This window comes from Gymnoscopelus microlampas (genome assembly GCF_963454915.1).
Source record: "Gymnoscopelus microlampas genome assembly, chromosome: 1".
NCBI classification, from domain to species: Eukaryota; Metazoa; Chordata; class Actinopteri; order Myctophiformes; family Myctophidae; genus Gymnoscopelus; species Gymnoscopelus microlampas.
In genome coordinates this window covers 42529292-42552765 of record NC_139962.1, presented here as the reverse complement: position 1 = coordinate 42552765, position 23474 = coordinate 42529292, and the positions used below count along the sequence as shown (strand labels likewise).

General features: G+C 40.5%; 1 protein-coding gene across 1 annotated transcript; it reads right to left on the bottom strand.

The window, feature by feature from the left end:
• Window positions 1–13525: 13525 nt before the first annotated feature.
• On the bottom strand, window positions 13526–21351 carry LOC311051781 (ammonium transporter Rh type C 2-like). The gene is made up of 11 exons (XM_084066421.1): window positions 21063–21351; window positions 19668–19860; window positions 19147–19297; window positions 18862–19009; window positions 18091–18257; window positions 17266–17403; window positions 16621–16757; window positions 15991–16115; window positions 14968–15041; window positions 14760–14833; window positions 13526–14620 (listed from the first exon to the last, which is right to left on the bottom strand). The coding sequence occupies exons 1-11, from the start codon at window positions 21289–21291 to the stop codon at window positions 14587–14589; spliced, it is 1470 nt and encodes a 489-aa protein (XP_083922547.1). The 5' UTR covers window positions 21292–21351; the 3' UTR covers window positions 13526–14586.
• Window positions 21352–23474: the final 2123 nt, after the last annotated feature.

Below are 23474 nucleotides of genomic sequence, written 5' to 3'. Positions count from 1 at the left end.
ACTCCCACCAGTTGTCAACAGAACCTACCATCTTACTGTAGAGCTGTGTATTAAATATCATCAGAACCCATCAACTTAGTGAAGAGCTCTGTATTAAAGGAGGTGTAAGTTATATATGGTTGAAACAAAAGCGTTTTTCTCCTGATTGGATAAAATACTGTAGGTATACCGACCTGAAAATAAAATGTCTGTTTACTAAAGAACTGGAGAGACACTTGTTTTAACAAAAACATATCACTTACTGCAGCTTTGAATATAATACAATTATGAACCTTTTCAATCAACAGGAATAGAGAGGACCAGTGAAAGCATTCAGGCATTTTCACTTACATCGTTGCCTCCTGAATTGATAGAGTGTACAAATGGTACCAAATGGCTTACTGGTCAATTTGGTTCCATTTGTACTCTCTTCAGAGTTTAATTAGCACCCAGGATGGACCTATCTGTTTGGTTCCATTTGTACACTCCCCAGAGTTGAATTAACACTAAGGATTTGACTGTGTTCATACCGTATGGAGGGCTCCAGATTATTGCCTGTAGTCATTTATATCTTCCAAACCAGTGAGCAATAAAGCCTGTATTCTGTGTTAGCATAAGAATAGAAACAGGTCCTGTGAACTTCGCTGACCTATTGACCCAGCTCTGAAGACATGAATAGCACCACTTTCAGGCACCCCAGCCTCTCAAATAGGCTTTAACCATGCCTAAAGTCCCAATCATGGTAATTTAATATATTTTAAGCCTCTGGCTGCTTTAGTAGAGGCCCAGTACAGTTTATTTTAGGCATTCACTCTCATCTCATCATAACCAATCCTTATTTGGGACATATGAAGGCCTGCTATGACTTGATTATTAAAATGTGGATTATAAAGAGGACATGCAAAGACATAGAAAATGTTTTTAAAAAAGCAGCCAGAGGACGCTACAACACCTGGGAGTCAATGATCAGGCTGTGAGAAATTCTCTGGTGGTGTACTCAAGGTTATGATCCATTTGGTTCCATCTGTACACTCTCAGATTTTAATTAAAACAGACTTTACTATGGGTGGGTCCTCTTGGTTTCACCAGAACTGAAGGCAACTGCCATTTTGTTATCCATGATCTGTTTACGGAACAGCTTGAGAATAGATTGCTGATTGTTCATGAAAGTTGGTGGGAATGGTCATTTTGCTGCTCCGAAGAGATTATTATTTTTTGGGTTGAAAAGTTCAACTGTCAAGGTCATAATTAAGGTCAAGGTTAAAGCTTGGAATGGATTGACAGATTTTCATGAAACTTGGAGGGAATGATCAGTAGGCTGACCCGAAGAGATGTGCTGTTACCATGGAGCAATATGATTACAAACATATAGAGTAGTTTGTACAACAAAGGATAATAGTAATATTAGTTTTTGTTTGGTGGGATAATTAATTGGTGTTTTTCAAAAAAAAGTAATGCTACCTTCAATAAAGACAAAGACAAAGTATATATAAAAAAAGTAATGCTATCGCTCTCCACTTGACAAGGTTATAGTTTTGGGAGAATCAATTTGGGTGTTAAGCTATTCGCGCATATCAGAAAATAAGTCTGTCTTTTCCTGGTAGATCAGAAAATGGGGGGACCAAGATCATAAGCACTAATTGAAATGAGACAGGAGCATCAAAACATGTTGAGCGAGTCCAAACAGAACAAAAAATAACAGTGTGCCCAACATTTAGTCAGGGTCACAGTGTGTAACAGTGGAGTGCATTCAACACTATGAATGAGTGTACAGAAGACCCTGGAGTTGTGTGGGTGAGCAGGAAGTGACATAGTGATGTTATTGTATGTCCACTCCAGAAAGAAAGAAAGAGAGAGAGAGAAAGAGAGAGGGAGGGGGGTCTTTTTCAGGACTTGGGGGTCCGGTTGGCACACTGAGTGAATGTTAATGTAACTAGGCAATTGGGCAACCAGCCAACCTGCAGCTCCCTCACACCAATAGATCTGCTCTTTTCTAGCCCCTTCTTCTAATTCAGTCTTTCCCAAACATGGGACCCATTTGTGAGTCGAGGACCCATTTGTATGGGTCGTGACTAAATATCCCTTTATTTTCCGTTTCCTACATTTAGTTTTATTTCAAAAGATTTTCATAAAAAGAAAAACATTTTCATGATTAAAGGGGAATACCACTCATATTCAACATTGAATGTCATTAATACACCTTAGAGCTGTTGTGTGGAAATAAGAACCCCCCCCCCCCCCCCCTTCTATGTTGCCTAGAACTGGAGAATTGATTGTTGAGGTCATGTGATCAGTGACATACTACAGTGTACTTTTGGCTCCCTCTAGGCTGCTGCATTCATTAGAATGGGCTTTTTTCTTATTTCCACACAACAGCTTTATAGTTCAATGTTGAAAATGAGTGGTATTCCCCTTTAAAAACAAATTCAAACATTTTTCAAAAATAATTTGATAAATAAATGTAAAAAAACAACCAAACAAATTCCATAAAGTAGTGGAAATAGCAGATCAATAATCTCACAACACGTTGTGAGATAGATGTAGATTTGTTTCACTAGTTTGGGTCCCGGGGAGACATCACATTTCTCTTTTGGGTCTCGAGCTAATTCTATTGTTCTAATTAATTGCCTAGAAAGGGGTTGGAAAAAGAAAAACTGAAAACTTGAAAAAATACATTTAATGATGGAACTTTTTGTATGAAGTAATGTTTTCCAGATAGCAACCAAATGCACATGCTGTTTCTCAAAAAGGGTTGCCAAACATTGCATATCAATATTGAAACATTATTGATTACAATCAACATTACTGCCAATGGCAGAAAGATATGTTAACAAATATGATTAGCTCAATAATCAAGAGGATCAAGAATCAATTGGGGTTTATTTGTCACTTTCTCGTACAACAGGGTACAAGCTATGAAATGTTGCTGGGACATGTTCCACAGATACTGTGCTAACACAACAATACAACACCAAAGAAAAAAAAGTAATAATGCTGGATTAATAAAATAAGAAAAAAGAAAAAGGTAAGATATAAATAAAGTTCAAGTATACCATTTTCTGATATGCTCGAATGTCTTAACACCCAAATTGATTGTCACAAAACTATAACCTTGTCGAGGAGGATAGGTATGATAAACCTCTTGAGACAGATACAATATAGATTCTCAGCAGTGTCATAATGTGCAAGAGAAGAAGGCATTATCAAGAATCAAGAGGGAATTATTTTTTACTCATCTTATAATACAATTGGCATGCGCAGTTTGTCCCAAAAAAAGGGTTTGTCCCCCCAAAAAAACTGCACATGTTAGGTTTCGCTTTTGGTTTGCATGTTGCAGTTAGGTTTCGCTTTCGGTTTGCATGCTGCAGTTAGGTTTCGCTTTCGGTTTGTGCGTTGCCAAATCATGTGCGAGAAACAAGCACCGGTGTTGCAATGAACATCTACACGCTCCACTGTCTCTGTCTCCGATGTGCGGGCCAGGCTACTAGACGGGAGGGCCGCGTAGCGGCCCGACCTTCTAGTACAGGTACATGCAGTGAAATGTTGGTGAGACATGTTCTGCAGAGACTGTGCTAAGGATAATTCAAAAGTAATAACTGTAGCCTACGAGTAGCCTATCAAAGAAGCCACAACCATCACAATTTGCAATGACTTCATCCGACATCAGTGTTATCACAAATGTTCAGACACTTAGAAAACTTGGAGCGGCCAGGCAGTCGGCACTGAATTTTCAAACGGCGACACCCCAAGCACTCTGAATTTCCGAATACCAGCACTCTCATAGAGTGTATTTCAAAATGCACAAAACGTGTGTAATGGGGTGCCACCTGGGGTGGCAAATCAGATTCCATTGGTGGCCCGTGCCACCCCTGGCCACTCCCTAAACACACCATTGAGTACAGGTGGAATGGTAGTATGATAAAGGTACAATATCTTTTAGCAGCAGTGTCAAAATGTGCAAGAGCAGCATGTCTTTAGCAGCGGTGTCAAATGTGCAAAGCAGAAGGCACACATCTTTTGATCAGCTGCTCAGGATCTTACAGTTGTTTTGTTTTGCTTTTGTTATTTTGCTTTTGTTATTTAGATTTTCTTTTCTTCTTATTCTTCTTCTTCTTCTTCTTCTTCTTCTTCTTCTTCTTCTTCTTCTTCTTCTTCTTCTTCTTCTTCTTCTTCTTCTTCTTCTTCTTCTTCTTCTTCTTCTTCTTCTTCTTCAAACAGTCCATTACTAGGATGGTGTTTGTCCTTCATAATAATTATTGCTCTACTCAAACACCTGCTGTTGTTGTATAAGTCCTGCTGGGATAGAGCGCTGTGTCAATTGACCTCATCACCTTCCACAGCACTTACCATACAGTAGAGATGGCCCCTGACAGGATGCTCTGGGTTGTAACAGATTTCAGAACCTTCTCTGAGACCTTGAATTTCCTTAGCTGCCTGAGGTGGCACAGGAGTTGCCTCGCCTTCTTTTCCTCTGTGTGCATTCTCCAAGTCAGGTCCTCTTGTTGTACCCCCTAAGGAAACTGTCCACTGCATGGTTGCTCATTGATCAGGAGAGGCATGCTCTGCTTCTGATTACAGAACTCCATGATCATCTCATTTTGTCTTTCCAATGTGCTGTTTTAGCATCACTGCGACAGGTCTGCCACCTCCTCCAGATAGGCCGTCTTGTCCTCGGTTAAGATTGGGTTTGAGCTGTTTTTAACCCTTTGGCCAGAATGAAAGAAAGAAAGAAAGAAAGAAAGAAAGGGAAAAAAGGAAGAAAGAAAGTGATGAAACCATCCTTTTTTATTCAAACCTATATTTTTATACCTTGTGTAAATGCAAATTAAGGTTATTTCCTTTTCCAAAATGACTGCCAAAATAAATGTCAATTGATGTCTATGTCTATAAGAAATGTTAATTCAGAAAACAGGGTCCCAAGTGTCCTTAGCTACAGGGTGTTAGTTTGAGTCACTGTCACTGTGGCACCATCTGCTGGTCATATAAGAGAATCTCTTATAAGAGAATTCCCTCTAGTGACATTTCCACCTCCTGTCTGTTCTTCCACTAGTTGGAATGACAAATCAACAGAAGGAAAAATATAACTTTGTACAATTATTATTCTAAAGTTCTTATTGTTAATGTTATCATTTTTTTTTTAAATAGCCAATCTATAAGCTCACAATACGTTGTACAGCGGCACAATGTGAGCTTGCAGATCTGCTATTTTCACTATTTTCACTATTCACTATAATGTTTTAAATAGTGATAAAATATTAACGGTTTTGGACATAGGCCTACAGGTTTCCAACCGACAGAGACGTCATGCATTCAATGCAGGTCATTGTTTCAGTTCAATGGGAGCTGTTAGCCTTGGAAGAGGAGGCACAGATGAACATTTACTAAAGAAAGAGATGCGCCTGGTCCTGAAGCAAGAAGGCCTGGTTTGGAGTGACAGGAACCTTCCACCTCTCCTCCGGAATAAGCTGAGACAAGAGTCTGGTGGTGAACAAAGCACACTTTATGCATGTTTCTTTCTTTGTTTTTTGCCTGTTGGAGCGATTAACCACATTAACCCTGGAATCCATATTTTATGCATGTCATTATAGGCAAAATAATCTCCCAAAATATAAAAATAAATTATAATAACATTAAAAAAAAATAGCAAAAAACACTAAACAGCATCTATAAGCTCACATCGTGTCTCATTGCAACGTCTTGTGACCTTGTACTGTGCATTCAGCTATTTTCACTATTTGTCATCCAACATAATAGGGCTTACTTGGTTAATGAACACAATTTCAGTTGAGAGCCTGGAGATAAAACACTTGCAATTATCTGTGGGAAAATCATGTGAAATTCTATGCATTCATGGTCACGCATCTGACTATAATTCTGTTCTACGGTTTTGTCCATGGCACAAAGACATTAGACCAATTTGTTTTTGTTTTTTCTAAACAATGCACTAATGAAAGGATGTACAATGGTTCATGTCATGTCATGTCCTAAACGTTCCAGAAAACAGAACAACAGATGCATTGAACAGGCTTCTCACAGAGAGAACAGGAAAGGTCATCACTGGTTTGCTCAGGTAAACAAGAACAGAATTCACACTCTCACACACACACACACACACACACACACACACACACACACACACACACACACACACACACACACACACACACACACACACACACACACACACACACACACACACACACACACACACACACACACACACACACACACACACACACACACACACATAGACAATAGTCCATATATGCCTGGGAGGGAATAGGCTGAATTACATGAGGAGAGCATACAATCACAGGAGCACAGTGTGTCTCTGTGGCCAGGCAGGGCAATGTGTGCGTGTCAGGTTTTGTGGGACTCTGACAGGATGTGACAGCCTAGCTCTTACTCACACAACCCTGAATTTGGTCCATTTTTCTGCCTTTCCCCTTTACAATGGTTCAGTGGACATTTCTTTATTTCAGAACAGACAATGGTCTCTTTCTTTCTCGTTCTCCCTCGCTCTCCCTCTCCCTCTCTCCCTCTCCCTCTCCCTCTCCCTCTCCCTCTTCCTCGCTCTCTCTCTCTCTCTCTCTCTCTCTCTCTCTCTCTCTCTCTCTCTCTCTCTCTCTCTCTCTCTCACACACACACACATACACACGTACCCGCATACAAACACTTGCTGGCAGACGCACGCACCCTTGCTTGCTGTCATACTCATTTTGATGGTAATTAATGACATCACCACTGGGTTGCAGGGCGGGGGGGGGGGGGGGTGTTGGTGGAGTAGTGGAGGGGGAATGCGTTTGTTTGTTGAGCAGACCGTGGGAACAGGGAGCTCTCCAGGGTGGCGAGTCAGGGCCTCTCAACAATGCATATGCTGTCGCTTTTCACCCAAACACCCACCCTTCCCTAGAGAATCTTCCCACTCCCCTTCTTTTCCCAGTTCCCTCCACTCATCGCAGACGTTCCCTCCTTCCATTGCACTGTGAGATGACTGCCCCCTGTCAGTCAATGCAATTTTCATCAATGCAATTGAACACATGGTGTCACCAATGCCAGTGATTTGAATTTCAAGGACATCCAGTTTGATGTGCATTAGGCCACAGACCCCATTTGGTATGATTTTTTATCTATGGGACCTCAAACTACAGTGTAAAATCCTCAGTGTTATTCTAACAGACCCACAAGGGTCCATTTAGGACCCTGGTGGTCTCCAGACCCAATGCTGAGAACCAGTGGCCTACATGACAAAATGCGCTGCCGCTCTCCCTGTAAAATGTGTCATGGTATGGGCACATCTGTCCATGCATTTTACTTTGTATACAAAGGCACTTTACGCTTTCTCCAAAATAGCAGCGTCTATGCCGAGATGCTTTTATGTATTGTACTCAGATCATTTGACCCTCTAGCTTTCCGAAATGTACTTTTGCTGCATGGCCATTCTGCAAAAAGTACAGGATGTAGCCTTTTTCCCAGATCCTTCAGCACCCTACAGTAACTCAAGACTAACGCCAGTCCACACCAATGATTCGCGACTCAACTCCTTGCAACATGCAACTACTTGCAACCATTATCCCCATTGGCAGTTGCAAGTAGTTGCGTTGGTGTGGACTGGCCGTAAAACAGTTTTTTTGCAAGGAGTTGCGACTAGTTGCATTGGTGTGGACTGGCCTTAAGATACACAAGGTTATACAGTGGGGTTTTCTGGAAGGCAGGGGGCACGGCATATTGGGTGTCAGTGTCAGAGAGCACCCATAGGTTAGACCGACGTCCCAATAGTTCAACAGATGATTAGATCAGTGTGAGGTTATGGTTATGTATAGTTTTTGTGAGGTTACGGATAGGCTTAAGGTTTGGATTAGGCACAGTTTTTTTGTGAGATCCCAGAGTTCAGAGAGCGAGGCTGATCCCAGACAGAGAAGTTGACAGTGTTCGTTCTTTGTATACCCAGTGCAGCATGTGAAGCTTTGTGAGACTTTGACTTCAGAGTCAGATGCACAGGGTGATTTATACTTAAATCACAACACATGCAACACGCATTACAGGTGTTGTGAACTTGTAGACCTGCTTTTAGGTGTGCAAGATGGCCCGCACCAAGTATAAATACACTCCTTGTCAACCCTTGTGCACCTGCATTCATGTGGTCATGAATATGCATGTGTGACAAAAGCGGTCTCTTGGGGCCACTGTAGACTGCCAGTCTCACAACACAACACATAACACTCTTTAAAAGAAATAATCCCAACTGTGGGTGTTGCACATTCTGGCCCCACTGGTCTGACCACACATTCTATAGATATGTAGATATACTACAATTTAAGGCAACATTTATACCAGAAGTGCAAATGTAAACTTCAACGTTTTTTCCCATGTAGACTGACATGAAACATGACTTCAAATCAGCTATGTACCTTTTATGTAATTCAAGGCACAGTCCACAGTCTGTGCTACAGTGCCTCTATTTTAGAATGTGAGATACAAAGCACAAATCACAGGTATGGCAAGGTACATACCTCACTGATTAGCAAGATAGATTGGCGGCACGTGAACGGGGGAGGAGTTGACGTCATCAGGTGAGTTTGAAGTCAGATGAATGGGGAACGAATTATCAGGTGAGATTGAAGTCAGGTGAGCAGGAAAGGAGTTGAGAGATCGGTTTTGCAGCGGAGTAGATGTTATCAGATGAGTTTGTAATCTTATACCTGTAGTTACAGTATCAAGCGTGCTCTTCCCTTCTGAACAAACAGTGTTCCAACTCCATTTCACAAATGAGAGACAGAGGAACCATGAGGAACCCTGCCGTCCCTCACTACAATACCTTCAAGTATGTATGCCCTTAACTTGGATGAAAGAAATAAAAGGCCCAGGTGCTTGGAGGATAAGATCATGACTCATCAGTTTTCCTTTGCCACAGAGAACCAAAAAAGGTTCTGCGAAGCAGCAGCTTGCCTGCTCTGACTGAATAATGATGGCATTTGGGCAGAGAAAAAAAGAAGAATCCAGAGAGGTTACAGACTAGCTCAGCTCCTAAAGGGGCATGAAACCCTAGGCTGATGTTGTAGTTTGTTTTAACATGGCAGGCTGCATAGACTAGAGTATGGGCATGGTCACACATAATATGCATCAGAAACACCCGTTCACTTCCATTCTATTGGAGCGAAGGTGTGGAACTTCCTGTTGCAGCACGTTGACACATCACATTCAACATTGGTGTCAACCAATAGGAAAGAAACGCGTGGCTGACCTCACTTGGGGGGGGGGGGGGGGGGGGCGTTTCACTTGCAGTTGTAGTTATGTTTCTCCTCATTGGATCACTCCAGCTCCAATGTGGGTATCACTCTGCGGCAGAGGGGTACCCACATTGGAGTGATCCAACCGGGTCACATAACCATGGTTACCTTTGTAACCTTTGTTTTCTTTCAGTGAGCCAACCACTCCAACATAAGTCAAATGAAATATACCAACTCCCCCTCAGACTCATATGTGAGACCATGCCCTAAGTTTGACCTTACAGTATACTGTGATGTATAACTGCAGCTCATAAAATGAATAATGGGTGTATTAGATTTATACATTGGTGCACCCATATTAAACACACTCATTCATTTTATTGGCTGCAGCTACGTTGCTTACTAGCCTGTCATGTTGTACCCCTGTGCACTTTTTAACTTCACAGGAAAACAAACTACACACTGAGCCTAGGCTATAAGTTAAAGTGAAAAATGAAAATGTGGTTTAGAGCAATATAGTTTATAAAAAGGATTATCTGATTATCTGCCTGAACTGAAGAATAACATAGTAACATAGTATTATAGTCTAAGAGGTTGTCAAATGCTCTGGGGTATTGGTGATCTAAAATCCTATTCACACAAATAATGTACTGTATCCATGCATGGGAGCGATTAGTTTGCTGCAGGTGTTAAAAACGTTTCTATAATTTAATTCAGTGCATGAATAATACAAAAAAAAGAAATAGCATCATGTTTTAAATTCATGTTTCCATATTATTCAATTGTGCCAATGATACCACAGTAAGAAAATAGGATAGGAAGTTTTGCTGATTTATCATCACATCTTACATTTTTACACATTAATTCTGACCATAAGAAGCAAGTACAGGCCTTCTGCCAACTTGTACTTTTGCTATGATAGGTCCAAGCTTCAGTTTAAGCAAGCAATTATATATGTGTTGTATTGTTTTCAATGGTTATTTATCAATTAGCTTGCTCTAATTGGAGGCCAGATGCAGGTGGAGCACCTTAATTGGCTAAACCATTCAGTTGTGATCATTCTCACATGTTCTAAAGCTGCTCTGATTTCTACCTATTTCACTCTGGCAAGGATCCTGTGGCCTTTGTGCTCCTATCAAAGCTCCCCTTGTTATGAATAGGGATTTTTCTGGTTCTCTTTACCAATGTTAGTACAGGGGTCATACCCCCCTGAGACTTACCCCTCTGACCTCAACAAATGGACTCTTGTCAAGTGGATAAAAAGGGTTGATTAGCCTCTGATAATGCCTAGTGTTCTGTCAATGGACATTTGATGAGTGACCATGACAGAAGGGTAGGGGAAATGCAGCTAAATCAGCAGGACATCCTATTTGTGATATTACACTACAAGCTCTAACACTACAAGATTGTTAACCATGCTGGTTAGATGTTGATGATATCCTCTCTATCCACCCTTTCACTCTCCTGCTTTCATTCTCACTTAATTTCCCTTTGTTTTATTTTCTTTCTTTCAATTTCAATCTCTCACAAAAACAGAGACCTATGGTCTTTTTCCATATTTAATCTTTTGACAAAATGAGATCACCCCTCACCATGAACACTGGACATCTACATCCTCTGTGTTCCAAGGAGAACAAAACCTGATTGTGAAGTGGTCTTTGCAAAACGCTGGTAATGGGCCCCTGGACAGGGAGGGTGCTTTCTGATGGGGCATGTTTATAAGTCTGTTTTGGACCAGAAAAGCCTCTGGCTGGTGAGAAAGTGGTGGATGCTACACACATTGATCAGCCCAGATGGATTCGGCAGCCTGTTCAATCAGCTCACAAAGGTGATATAATTGCCGAGGCAGGAGGGCAGAGGGCCACCACCTTTAGGAGTTCTTCAGTTCTCCTACTTTGCCCATTCCACAAATTCTACTCCACTCTAACCTCGCTGATTATATTCCCCGTGCAACCCACCCCATTGCACCCGCTCAACAATAGGCCAATTTGTCCCTGTGGCTTGGTCCCCTGCTGCGTTATTTAGCCTCTCTTCTGCACTTCAATAGCAGGTACTGATTAGAGAACTTCCACAATCTCGTCCCCATTCCTTGAAAATCCCTCCTCCCTGTCCCTTCAACCTTTAATCTGATTACAGGCATTCGGCAGCTTTTCAGATGAGGCCAGTCCCAGGGGGACAATAGCGGCCCAAGTGGTTTCACAAACACACTCCCAGGGGTCATATGATTCATGAGAGGAGCTGTGTCCACTCTCCTTTTAACATCAGGTCTTTTCAGGGGAGATAAAGAGTGGGATTAACACTCCCTGCCTGTCTTCCATGCACAGTGAAATCTGGAGTATTCATTTAACTCTGAAAGTATAAAAAGTGGTACATTTTTACACTGATATAGTAGTAAGGGTTAGTATGGGTTAAATGCAAAGGATCCCCACAGGGATCAATAAAGTATAATCATCAGTGGTTTTCAAACTTTTTAGGCACACCAACATGCAAGTCAAAATTACGAGATCTGGATTCATTGTGGGAATAGCAGATCTACAAAGTCACAACTTGTTGCGATGCAATGGGTTGAAAGCTTGTACATCTGCCATATTTTTGAAGAATGAGAATTAGTGGGGGGAAAATAAATAAAATAAAATACATGCAATTAAAATATTTCACCTATGCCTAATGACGACGTACCCAAAATAGGTTTGCCAAGTTGAAAGTGGTTAAAATATATATATTCTCAGGGTATAGAAATTGCCTCAGTATTGGGAAACGAGTGCACACAATTGAGTATACATTATCTATTGAGTATACATTATACATAGTCCGCATTTTAACCTATTATTAATTGCAACAATTCCTAAAGGGTCTCAATCATACACCACATATACACATCTTACTTGCAATATGCATCAACTGTGAAGTTCAAGCTATGGTGGGTGGTGTCTGTCTTGTCTGTGGCAGGCTCGCAGATATGCCTGTGTATTGATAGGATACGCACAACATCAGTGAAAATTGGTGTATAATAATATGCCCATATATGAACCGGACATGCCCAACATCAGCACAAATATGCAAATATGCCCTGGTGAAGGAGGTAGTGGGAGAGACAAAGGGAGAGAGAGAACCTATTTAATAAGTAGGGGTCTTTCCCTGTGGTTCATGAAGCTTTGAGCTTCAGCCTATGCCTTTTCGATCAACCAAAATGAGTTATTGGATTACAGTGTGGTACATTTTGTGATACTGTTGATGTGGATCGAAATAAATTTAATTAAACTAAACTAAAAGGTGCACAGAAAATTCCATGACAATCCATCCAGCAGTTTTTGAGATATGTTGTTTGGGATCATAGTTGTGAATGGACCCACCAACATAGCCTTCCTTTTGGAGCCCCGCCAACACCAGGCCAAAAATGACTCAGACATAACCATAGAGGCCGGGCCTGCAGCCCGTCACTATGACTCATACATAACCCTGTTACATAGGGCCATACTGATGACATCAGAGATCTTCATATATAGGCATTTCGGTCGGATGTGGTGCAACGTAGGTGTGAAGGCCGCGAACCTCTTGTACAATAATTTTCTCACATTATGTACTGCAGAATTATTATTCCCCCCCCATTTTCTCTCCAATTTAGTCGTTATTTATGTGTGTTGTCACTGCTGTTGTATCCTATACTGGCTCACCTTAGCATGGAAACCAGATGAATCTGCCAGCGCGAAGAAATGTTTTTTGCCCTCTGCAGCAGTGATATCTCTGCTGTCAGGCAGAAACCAGCTAACTCCAAAATGTTTCAGGAATTGAAAAAACTAAACAAAAAGCATGTCACTAAAATATATTTGTATAACACTCTAAGAAAAGGGTAGTGCAATTTTTTGTTTTTTCACTGCAACTCTCATCTTAATGACAAGATTCTCTGAAGTATTTGACCCTGGAGTTGTAACCTCCTGGTTAACTCATTTAACCCTTCCAGTCATTGTAGAGACCTCTTCACTCAATAAAACTCCAGCCACCAGCAAACCTATCATGCCAGCATAAAGCCAATGTCCACACAGTGCGTTTAGAGTTCATCAGTGTCACAGTGTTTGGTCAGGAAATGACCCTGTCTGGCCTGCATTACCATCAGAATGGAAGGAGTGGGGAGGTTTGCCCCGAGGGTATCAAGTCTGATGACCATTGACCACATGGACCCAGAGCCCCAGACTAGTTCAGCCCCTCTCTTTAAGCTATCCACACCCACACATATGCTCATCTAGCCTACCAGAATCGGTCTGTCAGTTAAACGCGTGGTCTACTGTATAAACGTACTTGTGCAGCCTCAAGTCATACAGTTTTAAAGCACCTTTATTGAAGTCACAGTGATATTTCAAGACACATAATAGCATTGTATTTACAAAGCTTCTTCATAGTCCAAAACAAAGAACAATAAGAAGATACAGAAAATATTCATCATTCATTCATCATTCTGTTTGCTATATTTCATTTAGACAAACAGATATTCACACATTCAACGTGTCATATTTATGGCAACAAAACTTCCTTAATAGGACAGAGAGATATATTGTATGTACTGTACACAGAGTTATGTATAACTATTTAAGATCTTCAATACCATTAACTCTTTGTTTAAATACTATAATTACTTCTCCCATATAAATTATGCAAGGAAATCAATTGGAAAATACGACCTCAAAAGGCACTCCCATCCTATTCGTGATGCCTTGTGTGTTACACAAACTAAAGTCCAATAGATGTGTCCACAAACAACACTTACAGAAGAAAAGAAAATATATATAGAGAGATTTTAAATATATTACAACATCCATGGTGACTATAAGTCACAACATCAAAGTATATTACAGTGTCATTGAATTCTAATCTCAAAAATATGAATTTCTTAAGGCAAAGATTTAAGTTGTGAAGCATTTTAAGATAATACATACAACATAGTAACTCATTCCTCTGTGTAGTGGAGTTATAATCACAACTTGTTATATTAAATTCACAAGTATTATGGATTCCCTGCCTCTCTACAGATGACCTTGTTAAGACGTACCGCCAATGTACAGTAAGGAGAGTACCATTTCATGTGTAATGTGGATCTGATATCTTATATCTTACCTTGATGGGAATTCATATAATTCCTCACATTGTCATAAAGCTTTTTTTCTGTTATAGAAAATGGCAATATAGCCTATTTGGCGCTGACTCACCACTGTCATGGGCTTCTAATAATTGAATAATAAATGAGTTTAAAGTATACATGATTTGAGGCAACAATGTTATAGGAACCATCATACTTCACAGGAAAATCAAACAACTGTGCTCCTATGAATTGCCTTCATTATCAGGGAGGGTCCTTCACACTTCAGGGCTGCTCTAGCATGCTCTAGCTTTGATCCACAGAGAAATTGGACTCAGACCTATAGGAGAGAAGTGTTTAAAATGAATTCAAATAAAAAGATGACCATGTAATAACAGGGTTATAATCATCAAAATAATAAGATAAAACATAATGATAAGATAATAGATGTTTCTGTGCTGGGGGAAAGCAGGACTTACATTTCTTGTTGCTTGTGTATCATATGGTTGTTGTATTCCAGAACAGGGGGGATAGACTCCTCCTCTTCAGGAAGCTGAGGAGAAACACACTTAATCAGAACATTGACAAGAAACCATAGAGGTATAATATAACAAGAAACATACTGTAGCTTTTCAGTTAAATAGGGCAATACTGTCATCTAGTGGTAAGACACTGAATAGCACTGACCTCCCAGTAAACCTCATCATCAAAGCAGTTGTCATCGGCAGGGTCTCCCCAGAAGGGCAACCTCAGGATCAAGCCTGTGAAGACAGAAGAATGGATGTTATTATCACCCTCAATCTTCTCACATTTTAAGAATTTAGCTTGATAAAATTATAAATGCAGCTGTTTTAAAAGGTATGAAAAAGCAGCATGTAGATTCATGCTAAGCAGAAATGGACATTCAAACATATATTTTAAATATATTTAAAAAATATATTTCAATTAATGGAAATGACAAATAGATGACACCTTCCAGGGCCAAACTCTTAGGAGGCCTAAGTACAGACTCTCTGTAGTATTTGAAGATTGTGTAAGAGTTGTCTGGTTTGCCTTGAGAGTGTCAAGCATCTGTAGCTTCATGATGCTGGCTTAAATTGAAGATGACTTGTAGCCTGTTGCTTTGTCACTACTAGTGTGGATGCAGCATTAGTCTTAGTCCTCCTAGTCTATGAAACCAAAGAAGCTTCTGACACTGACACTGTTTAAATAAAATCACAACCACTTTTCAAAAAAGGCACATTTACCAACAGTGAGTGTCAGATAAAGGAAATGTACAGTTAAAAGGGGGAAATGACTGAACCTTAGCCAAGGTTATGAGATATGAGTCATTTTATAGTTAAAAATAACTGAGTTGGGGTTCTGTGATGTCAGTAACTCAGCTGCAGCTAATAAAATATAATGATGGGTGTTGGTTGGTGTGCCATGGTGATCATGCCAAATTCCAATTGACAATTGTCATTGTTGTATTGTCTTTACTTCCACAAAGGCAAACCTATTATGTTCTCATAATTTTAATAGTTATTTATTTATTTTTATTTTTAAAATTACTTCTAAAAAGATCTCTATGAATACATTATGATTATGCATCTTCTTTGTCGTATCCTATTGTCAGTCCACGAGACACAGAGACCACTTGACATGACAAGGAAATTGTATTTTGGTTCAGATATTAACGTACAGTATACTGTCCAAAGTTTCCAAACTTACCAACGAGAGCTCCTCCACCAATTCCAAATGCCATTGCCACACATGTCCCAGCAGCTTGGAAGCCACCCTGCGTCCCCACAGTTCTGTCTGCAAAGTCCCCTTCAAAATCAAATGTGTTGACCAACCTGTGAAGAATGGGGCATTTCTAATGTTATGTTTCCTGCAACATCAGATTACACTTTATGTTCAATTTGAATTCCATTTTGATCATTTCAAGAAAGCGAAAGGGCCATTTGTTTACAATGATACTGCATTAAAACAATTATTCTGTTATGGTCAAACGGTGACTTAAATCCCTAAAACATGTTCTTGATGACTAAAAGTGATTAAATGTGATAAACACTGCTGAGGAGATAGTGTTTAAATTCAGCTGTCTCATGGAAGAGAAACAAAGCCTGGTCACTGGACTGTGACATCAGTGTCTCAGTTTACTGATGGAGAGATGTGTATTTCTGATTGTTTATGAAGATAAAACAGACCATGTTATGGGTTTCCACTGTTTCCGTGTGTGTGTGTGTGTGTGTGTGTGTGTGTGTGTGTGTGTGTGTGTGTGTGTGTGTGTGTGTGCGTGTGCGTGTGCGTGTGCGTGTGCGTGTGCGTGTGCATGCGTGCGTGTGTGTTTCCACTCACCCCTCCCTTGTATAGACCGCTTCAGTGGCAGCTGCAGCAACGATGGCTCCGGTAAACCCACCCAGCATCCCTGGTACGGCATGCAGGTTGTGGACGCCACAAGTATCTTGGATCTTCAAATATTTCTCCATCCATGGCTGGGAGGCAGGGAGAGACAGGGGGTTGTTTGTTACCTACTTGTCATGTAAGGCCTTTTGTCAAAATGACATGGAGAAAGCTAAGCAGAACGATTTAATACTACTCACTCCCACTTTCAAAAAGAAAATAAGAACAAAGAAAACAGTCACAGAGGAATGAGCAACTTTTTCTGTACAATCAAATTTGTATTTCGATAGTTTGTTTAACCAGCACAGCACCCAGGGGACACTTCCCTACTCCAGGCACTGGTGACTTCCAAAAAAAGTATTCCTTTCCTTCTTGAAGTCAGATTGCATTAATTTAATTCACTCTGCTACACTGTAAATTACATAGTGTTCATTTAATTCCAAAGTGATTACAAATGAAAGCAAATGCCATGTTCCATTTGTACTCTCTTGGTGGTGAAATTAACACAGAGGATTTTATTGTGTATACTGAGGGTAGTCAACAGACAATCCAGTGCTTGGTTTCACATGACATAATCAAATGAATAATTTGCATGCTTACAGTGACAACAACGTAGCCGAAGGTGGAGATGATGCCACAGCAGAAGCCCACAATTAGTGCCCCATATGGAGTGATCATGAACTCAGCTGATGTTCCCATGGCAACACCACCTGCCAGGGTAGCATTCTGGATATGTACCTGTCACAAACAAGCATGTCAGTCAGGGGATTGACAAAAACACCTGCCTCAGATAGTCAGAAGCACCAGTCTGCAGATTACATTTCAACTGTATGATCATTGATTGTTCTTCTCATTTTATTTAATAAAACTTCTGCTTTTAACCACTTAAAGGACCTCTTCACCCATTTTCAACCTATCTTCGTATAATTGGTCCTCACTAATGCTCATAATAATGTGGTACCATTTTTGTCTACTCGGTCTGTGTCTCAGAGGAGGAATGTGGACAGTTCAGAAACACGCCTACCAGTGACATCATCGGTAGACATGTTTGGTCATTTGAAACAAGATTTAAACATTTTTATTTTATATTTTATTAATGCGAGAACAATGGCTTCTATTATAACATGCTAACTTTCGAGTTTCTCTTAGCTTGGATTCCCCAGCGATGATGTCACTGGTAGGCAGGTGAGTGGACAAAAATTGGTGCCATATTATAATGAGCATTAGTGAGGACCAATTATATGAAACAACTTTCAAAAATAGTGGAAATAGCAGATTGGCTATGTTCACTGTTTTTGTTTTGGAAATGTTTGAAAATGTTTGAACATTTTAGAATTTTTTGTAGAATGTTTTCCTATGCCCAAAACAGGGACCCCAGGTTGAAAGTGGTTAAATATGAGTTGTTCTTAGTTGTTTGTTTGTTACCATATCAAGTTTGCCCCCCTTCTGGGACACACTGGAGATGGACACAGTGGTAAGAACACAGGAGGCCAGGGCCAGGTAGGTGTTAATTGCTGTCCTGTGCTGTCCATCACCATGGTCCGTGATAGCACCGTTGAAACTGGGCCAGAACATCCACAGAAACAGTGTGCCTGTGAGGTTCATTAGGACAATAGGATTTTGTCACCATTTATTGCAATCATTGTATTAACACACACACACACGCACACGCACACACACACACACACACACACACACACACACACACACACACACACACACACACACACACACACACACACACACACACACACACACACACACAGCACATTACAAAGAGACTCTGACAACATGTTGAATATAGAAAAACAAATAAACAGCTTATGTTTTGATCAACTGTTGTTTTTTTGTCTTGTTTTTGTTTTTTATTTTATGCACAATTTTAGTAATCACTGCCAACTCCTACTTGTTGGTCTTGAGGAGGGTGTAATTACCCACATGTCTCCTCTGGTAGGCTACACATGGAGTTGCCAGCCATTGCTTTTCACCTGACAGTGAGAGTTTTACTGGGAGGACGTAACATTTGTGGAGGAACACGCTACCCCTTCCAGTTCCACTCCCTGCTGAACGAGTGTCCGACTTGCAGAAGTCATAGTGCAGCGACAGAGATCACCCTCCCCTGCCAGCTGCCCACACATAAACAAGACTGATTGTGTTTGTTGGTGCAACTGGCATAGTCAGACATTTCCAACTCACCAATCATGGCAAACACATCAGAGTGGTAGAGAGAACCATTGCGGCCACTGCTCTGGTGTAGGTTTGGTCGGTAGAGGACCCAGGAGATGGCCAAGCCGTAATACCCTCCGAAGCAATGAATAATCATGGAGCCACCAGCATCTCTGCACTGCACATGAAAATAATTATTTTAGAATCTCAATATTTACATTTATCAATAGATAACATAACTGTTTCAGGAGAGAACTGCCCATTGGAAAACGCATTCTTTGGGTCCCTCTGTGTTGTGTATTCAGTGGGACTCACATGTAGGAGGTCGAGGATAATGAACTCTTCCACAGCAAACAGCGTGACACCAAATAGAGTAAGAACCAATAGCTGCACTGGACTGACTTTTCCCAGGCAGGCGCCGTAGGCTATCAGACAGCCAGCTACACAGAAATCTGCATTGATGAGACTGGATGGGCGTGGGGTGGGGTGGGGAGAGGACAAGATATATGATTTAATGCTGAGCAAGTCACTGTTAGACATTGAGCAGACTAACTTGTACTATAGATCTTAATCTTTTTAAGAAGAAGAAAGTATGAGAAGAATGACATGTTCATCATTCAAACCGGTAAGAGAGGTACAACAAAGGAAAAACACAGACGTGTACTCAGGAGTGACAGGGGTGATGAATGAACCATCTATGTTACATAACTACAGTATGTTCATACTTGTGATATAGCCTGTTGTATGTAGGGCTGTACCAAGTTAAACTGATAAACTCACGTTGACAGATTTTTATAGCATGACTGCACTGTTCTGTTTTATAGGAAAGCTTTTACCTCTCAACTCCGATGTAGATCTTTCCTGTTTCGTGGTCGAGAGAATGAAACCAGCCTTGCATAAGAAGAGCCCACTGGATACCAAAAGCTGCAATCAGAAAGTTGAACCCCACAGCGCCAAAGCTGTAGCGTTTCAGAAAAGTCATGAGGAAGCCGAAGCCAACAAAGATCATGACATGGACGTCCTGGAAGCCTGGAAACAAAGAGTATTATGGTTCATTAATATGAGGTATGAGTCACAACTGTGGTAAGATTATCCTTTTCACAGATGTGTTATAGCAGACAGCTAAAGCTAAGAAAATGTATTGTTGGTATGTTCAATTTCACGTGTACCAGTTAGAAAGCATTGATAACTATTCTCAAGTCTTGGGTGCACCATGCAATGTGTATCAATTATTGTTATTATGTTATTATTTGTATCTGTGTTTACCCTGCAATGGAAAGGGTCTATTAGTGAAAAACATCACTTATATCCACATGGGTTCAGCAACAATTCAAAAATATGTAGCCTACTTCAAGAGAGTCTTCCTAAATTAATGAATTAGTACATGCAGCCTTGGCCTTGTACATGCAGCATTTTATGCTTAATGCGAAGCTGACATTTTTGCATTATGTGGAAGCAAGCCCAAGGCAACTTTCGATTTTGAAACAAAGTATCATTCCATTTGCCCTTAGTCAACAACAGTTCAGCTGCTCATTATATAACAATCTACATAACAATTGATGTTCTCTATGATCATCATTAACTTGTCAGTGAAATGAAAGCAATACTCTCTCACAGTACAGAATAACATTGTATTGTACAAAACTGCCAAGGAAGGCATACAATAAAATAAACTGTGTTTGACTGTTCAAACAAGCAGCATATGCATTCTGAAAATCAGGTTCATATTCAGTGCTAACTCAAAAGATCAAGAGATGACCTAGGTCAACACATAAACTGGACTCTTGTGGTGTAGGTTGTAATACAATAGTGAATATTCATACAATTGAAATCACTGGAAATGGGTTAAGTAAGTATTTTCTGTTTTATAATGGATTTCCAGTATCACTGGAGGTGAGATGAGGTATAGGCATGGAATATGTTGCAGAATAACTTGAAATTCACTAAAGTACGATTTAAATACAAAATATAAGAATAAGATTCGGATTCCTTAATATGCCAATTTCAATGTTTTTAATTTATACTACATCTGTTTATGAAATGGACTGCTAGAAATGTCTTTTGAAATGTGAATTTCAAAAATGTTGTATGCTTTTGTGTGTTCTGTCTGTAACCACCATCCTGGTTAAATAAAGGTTAAATAAATAAACAAAAATCTATTGTATGTCCAGCAAATTAATGCAAAATATCCAGCAAAAAAATACAATTGACCGTTCTTAATCCATACTTACTTGGATATCTGAAGTAGAAGTCATTTTCGATGTCACTGGTAATGTTGTAATGTTTTTTGTGTTCAATCCATTTTCCTGTGTCCGATTCATCATCATAACGGATGAAGACTCCAAACAGGATGATCATGGCAAGTTGCCATACCATTGCCACCGCTGGCAAACTGAGCCGCACATTGGTGTTTTTCTGCCGGCAGAAGAAGTCCTTCGTTCCCTGAACACAGTTCCCCATGGTTCTGCCTCTGAAGATGAATGATGCTCTGATCAGTTCTCAGTCTGCCTTTGTTTCTGAGACTTGCAAGCATCACAGGTATATATGGGCCTTTGGGGAGGCGTGTCCACTTAGAGCACCACCTTACTGCACTCGTACAGTACACGTTCATTCCTCCTGACCCAGGGTTAGCCCCTGAAGGTAACATTCTTCAAACATGTGCCGTAGCACATGCGACAGGAAACACACGTGATTTACATAGCACACTGTCACATACTACGGATACAACAACACAACTGGCCACGTGTCATTTTACATGACATTAGTTTTAGATGGGATTATATTTGTATCAAATCTGATAACGGTTTGCCTTTGATAATGACCATTACTTGTATAGTTTATTTATTTTTCCATTTTATTTTGTGATAAAACTGGGGGGGCTGTCGGGGGAGGGGGACATTTGGGGGTTATTAGCGTTTCCCAAGGTTATAATTCTTTGCTTTGGCCAGCTCGATCATGTGCCTGATTGTACATGTTCTTTGTTCTTTAGCAATCTACTGCCAGTGCAAGTATTGGCTGCAGAGCCACTTTACATGTGGCATCATCTGAAACTGGGTTTGGTCTGAGCAAGCTGGCACCAGAGGGAGGATCATTAGCATTGCTTCTGAAAACAAATGATTTGCATCATCTAGCAAGTGGTATTTTATAAAAGAAGGTACAGTCTCGTCTACATCATTTTCTCTATCCAGCAATTCCATCTGGCAGATTTGTTGCACAGGGAGGGAAACTGCAGCCGGGGAGGTCGATGGAATGCATTGCAGTCAATGAGGGCCAAGTGGACCAGCTTGTGAACAAACATTATTTCTGAACCATTGAGACCTTTGTAAAATACTCGGTCCAGGAAAATAAAGGAAGACATATTGTTTTCTGAAGTGTTTCTAAACGTGCCAAAGTGCCAACCAAATATCATCGATACTGCCGAGCCAGAAACAATATATGGCGCTGTGTAGATGCCTCAATAAAATTACGTAGTGTGCACATCAAAAAACAAGTGATTAGAAAACAATCTGTGATTAACTGACAAAGGACGCAATCGTTCAGAAATAGTGTTTGTTCACAGGTCGGTCCAGCCGGCTCTCATTGACGCCAATGTATTTGACCAAACTTCAGGATCCAGTTTGCCTTCCATGTGCGTCAATGGCGCCTGACTGGCCCGTGGACTGACCATACCTTCTTCTATGAATACCCTGTGTGGAACTAGGAAGAATATAGTGTACCTCCGCATGCATTACATCCTCCCGGTGAAACACCTCACTGTGAAAAATATTGGCCTTGACATCACTCGAGACATGTGTGGTTGTCTGTGTTCTCCCTATAGGACCACCTGTAGGAGCATTAATAAAGGGTAGGGACTAGCATACATGAGGGAATTGGAAGTCATCCTCACTTTCACCTGACGTAGTGTTGTCACGTGCCCTCGTACTTCCGTTATGCTTTGCAGCAGCAACCACTATCTGGGAGACAGCTAGGCGCTCAGTATAAATGCTGAGTTCTGAGTTTAATTTGTGTGATTAGTTACTCCCTCCCCATCCATAAATTGTTTGTTATGTTGCCTATTCATTAATTCCATAGCTACATATTGATATCTAAGACAACATTTAGATTCCTCCTCCCCGTCCCTCATAACTTGAATGTACTATAATATTTATATAGAATCTGACTGCTTTGTCCAGTCAGTGTTAAGTTCTAAACATATTTTTTCTTTTATTAACTGCCCCACTAATGGTCTCTGCACAGCCCGTCAGCAGGTGAGATGCTAGATAACTAGCCCAAAACTACTGTGATTATTTAGTATTATAGGCTATATCTTGCTATGCTAACATTACCTGCTGCATTGTGTCTACACCACACCACAGAGGGCAGTCTTAATGCCAGCCCTTTTCACAATCTGCCAGCCACACTGCTGGATTCCTGCTCTAATTTAGTGAATTAGTTGAAGTCTAATTGAGCTTTGCTGCATCCTGATCATGTTCTCTCTTGTCTTTTGGCCGCCTTTATGTTTGAAAGGCATGATGACTGCTCGCTCATCTTTCAGATGTGCTCAGCTTGTCAGTCTTCGATGTTCAGGTATTGAATAGACCTTTTTTATGGCAGCCATATTGACACGAACAGTTATGTTAAATCCTTTAAAGGTGTTGCCAATG

Excerpts from the sequence above, each read along its gene's own strand:
- LOC311051781 (XM_084066421.1), bottom strand. The coding sequence starts at position 21,291 with ATGGGGAACTGTGTTCAGGGAACGAAGGACTTCTTCTGCCGGCAGAAA. Across the intron at positions 18,258-18,861 it reads TGATGTGTTTGCCATGATTG|GCACACTGTTTCTGTGGATG; the intron begins GTGAGTTGGAAA and ends TGAACCTCACAG. Across the intron at positions 16,116-16,620 it reads GCGGTCTATACAAGGGAGGG|GTTGGTCAACACATTTGATT; the intron begins GTGAGTGGAAAC and ends CATTCTTCACAG.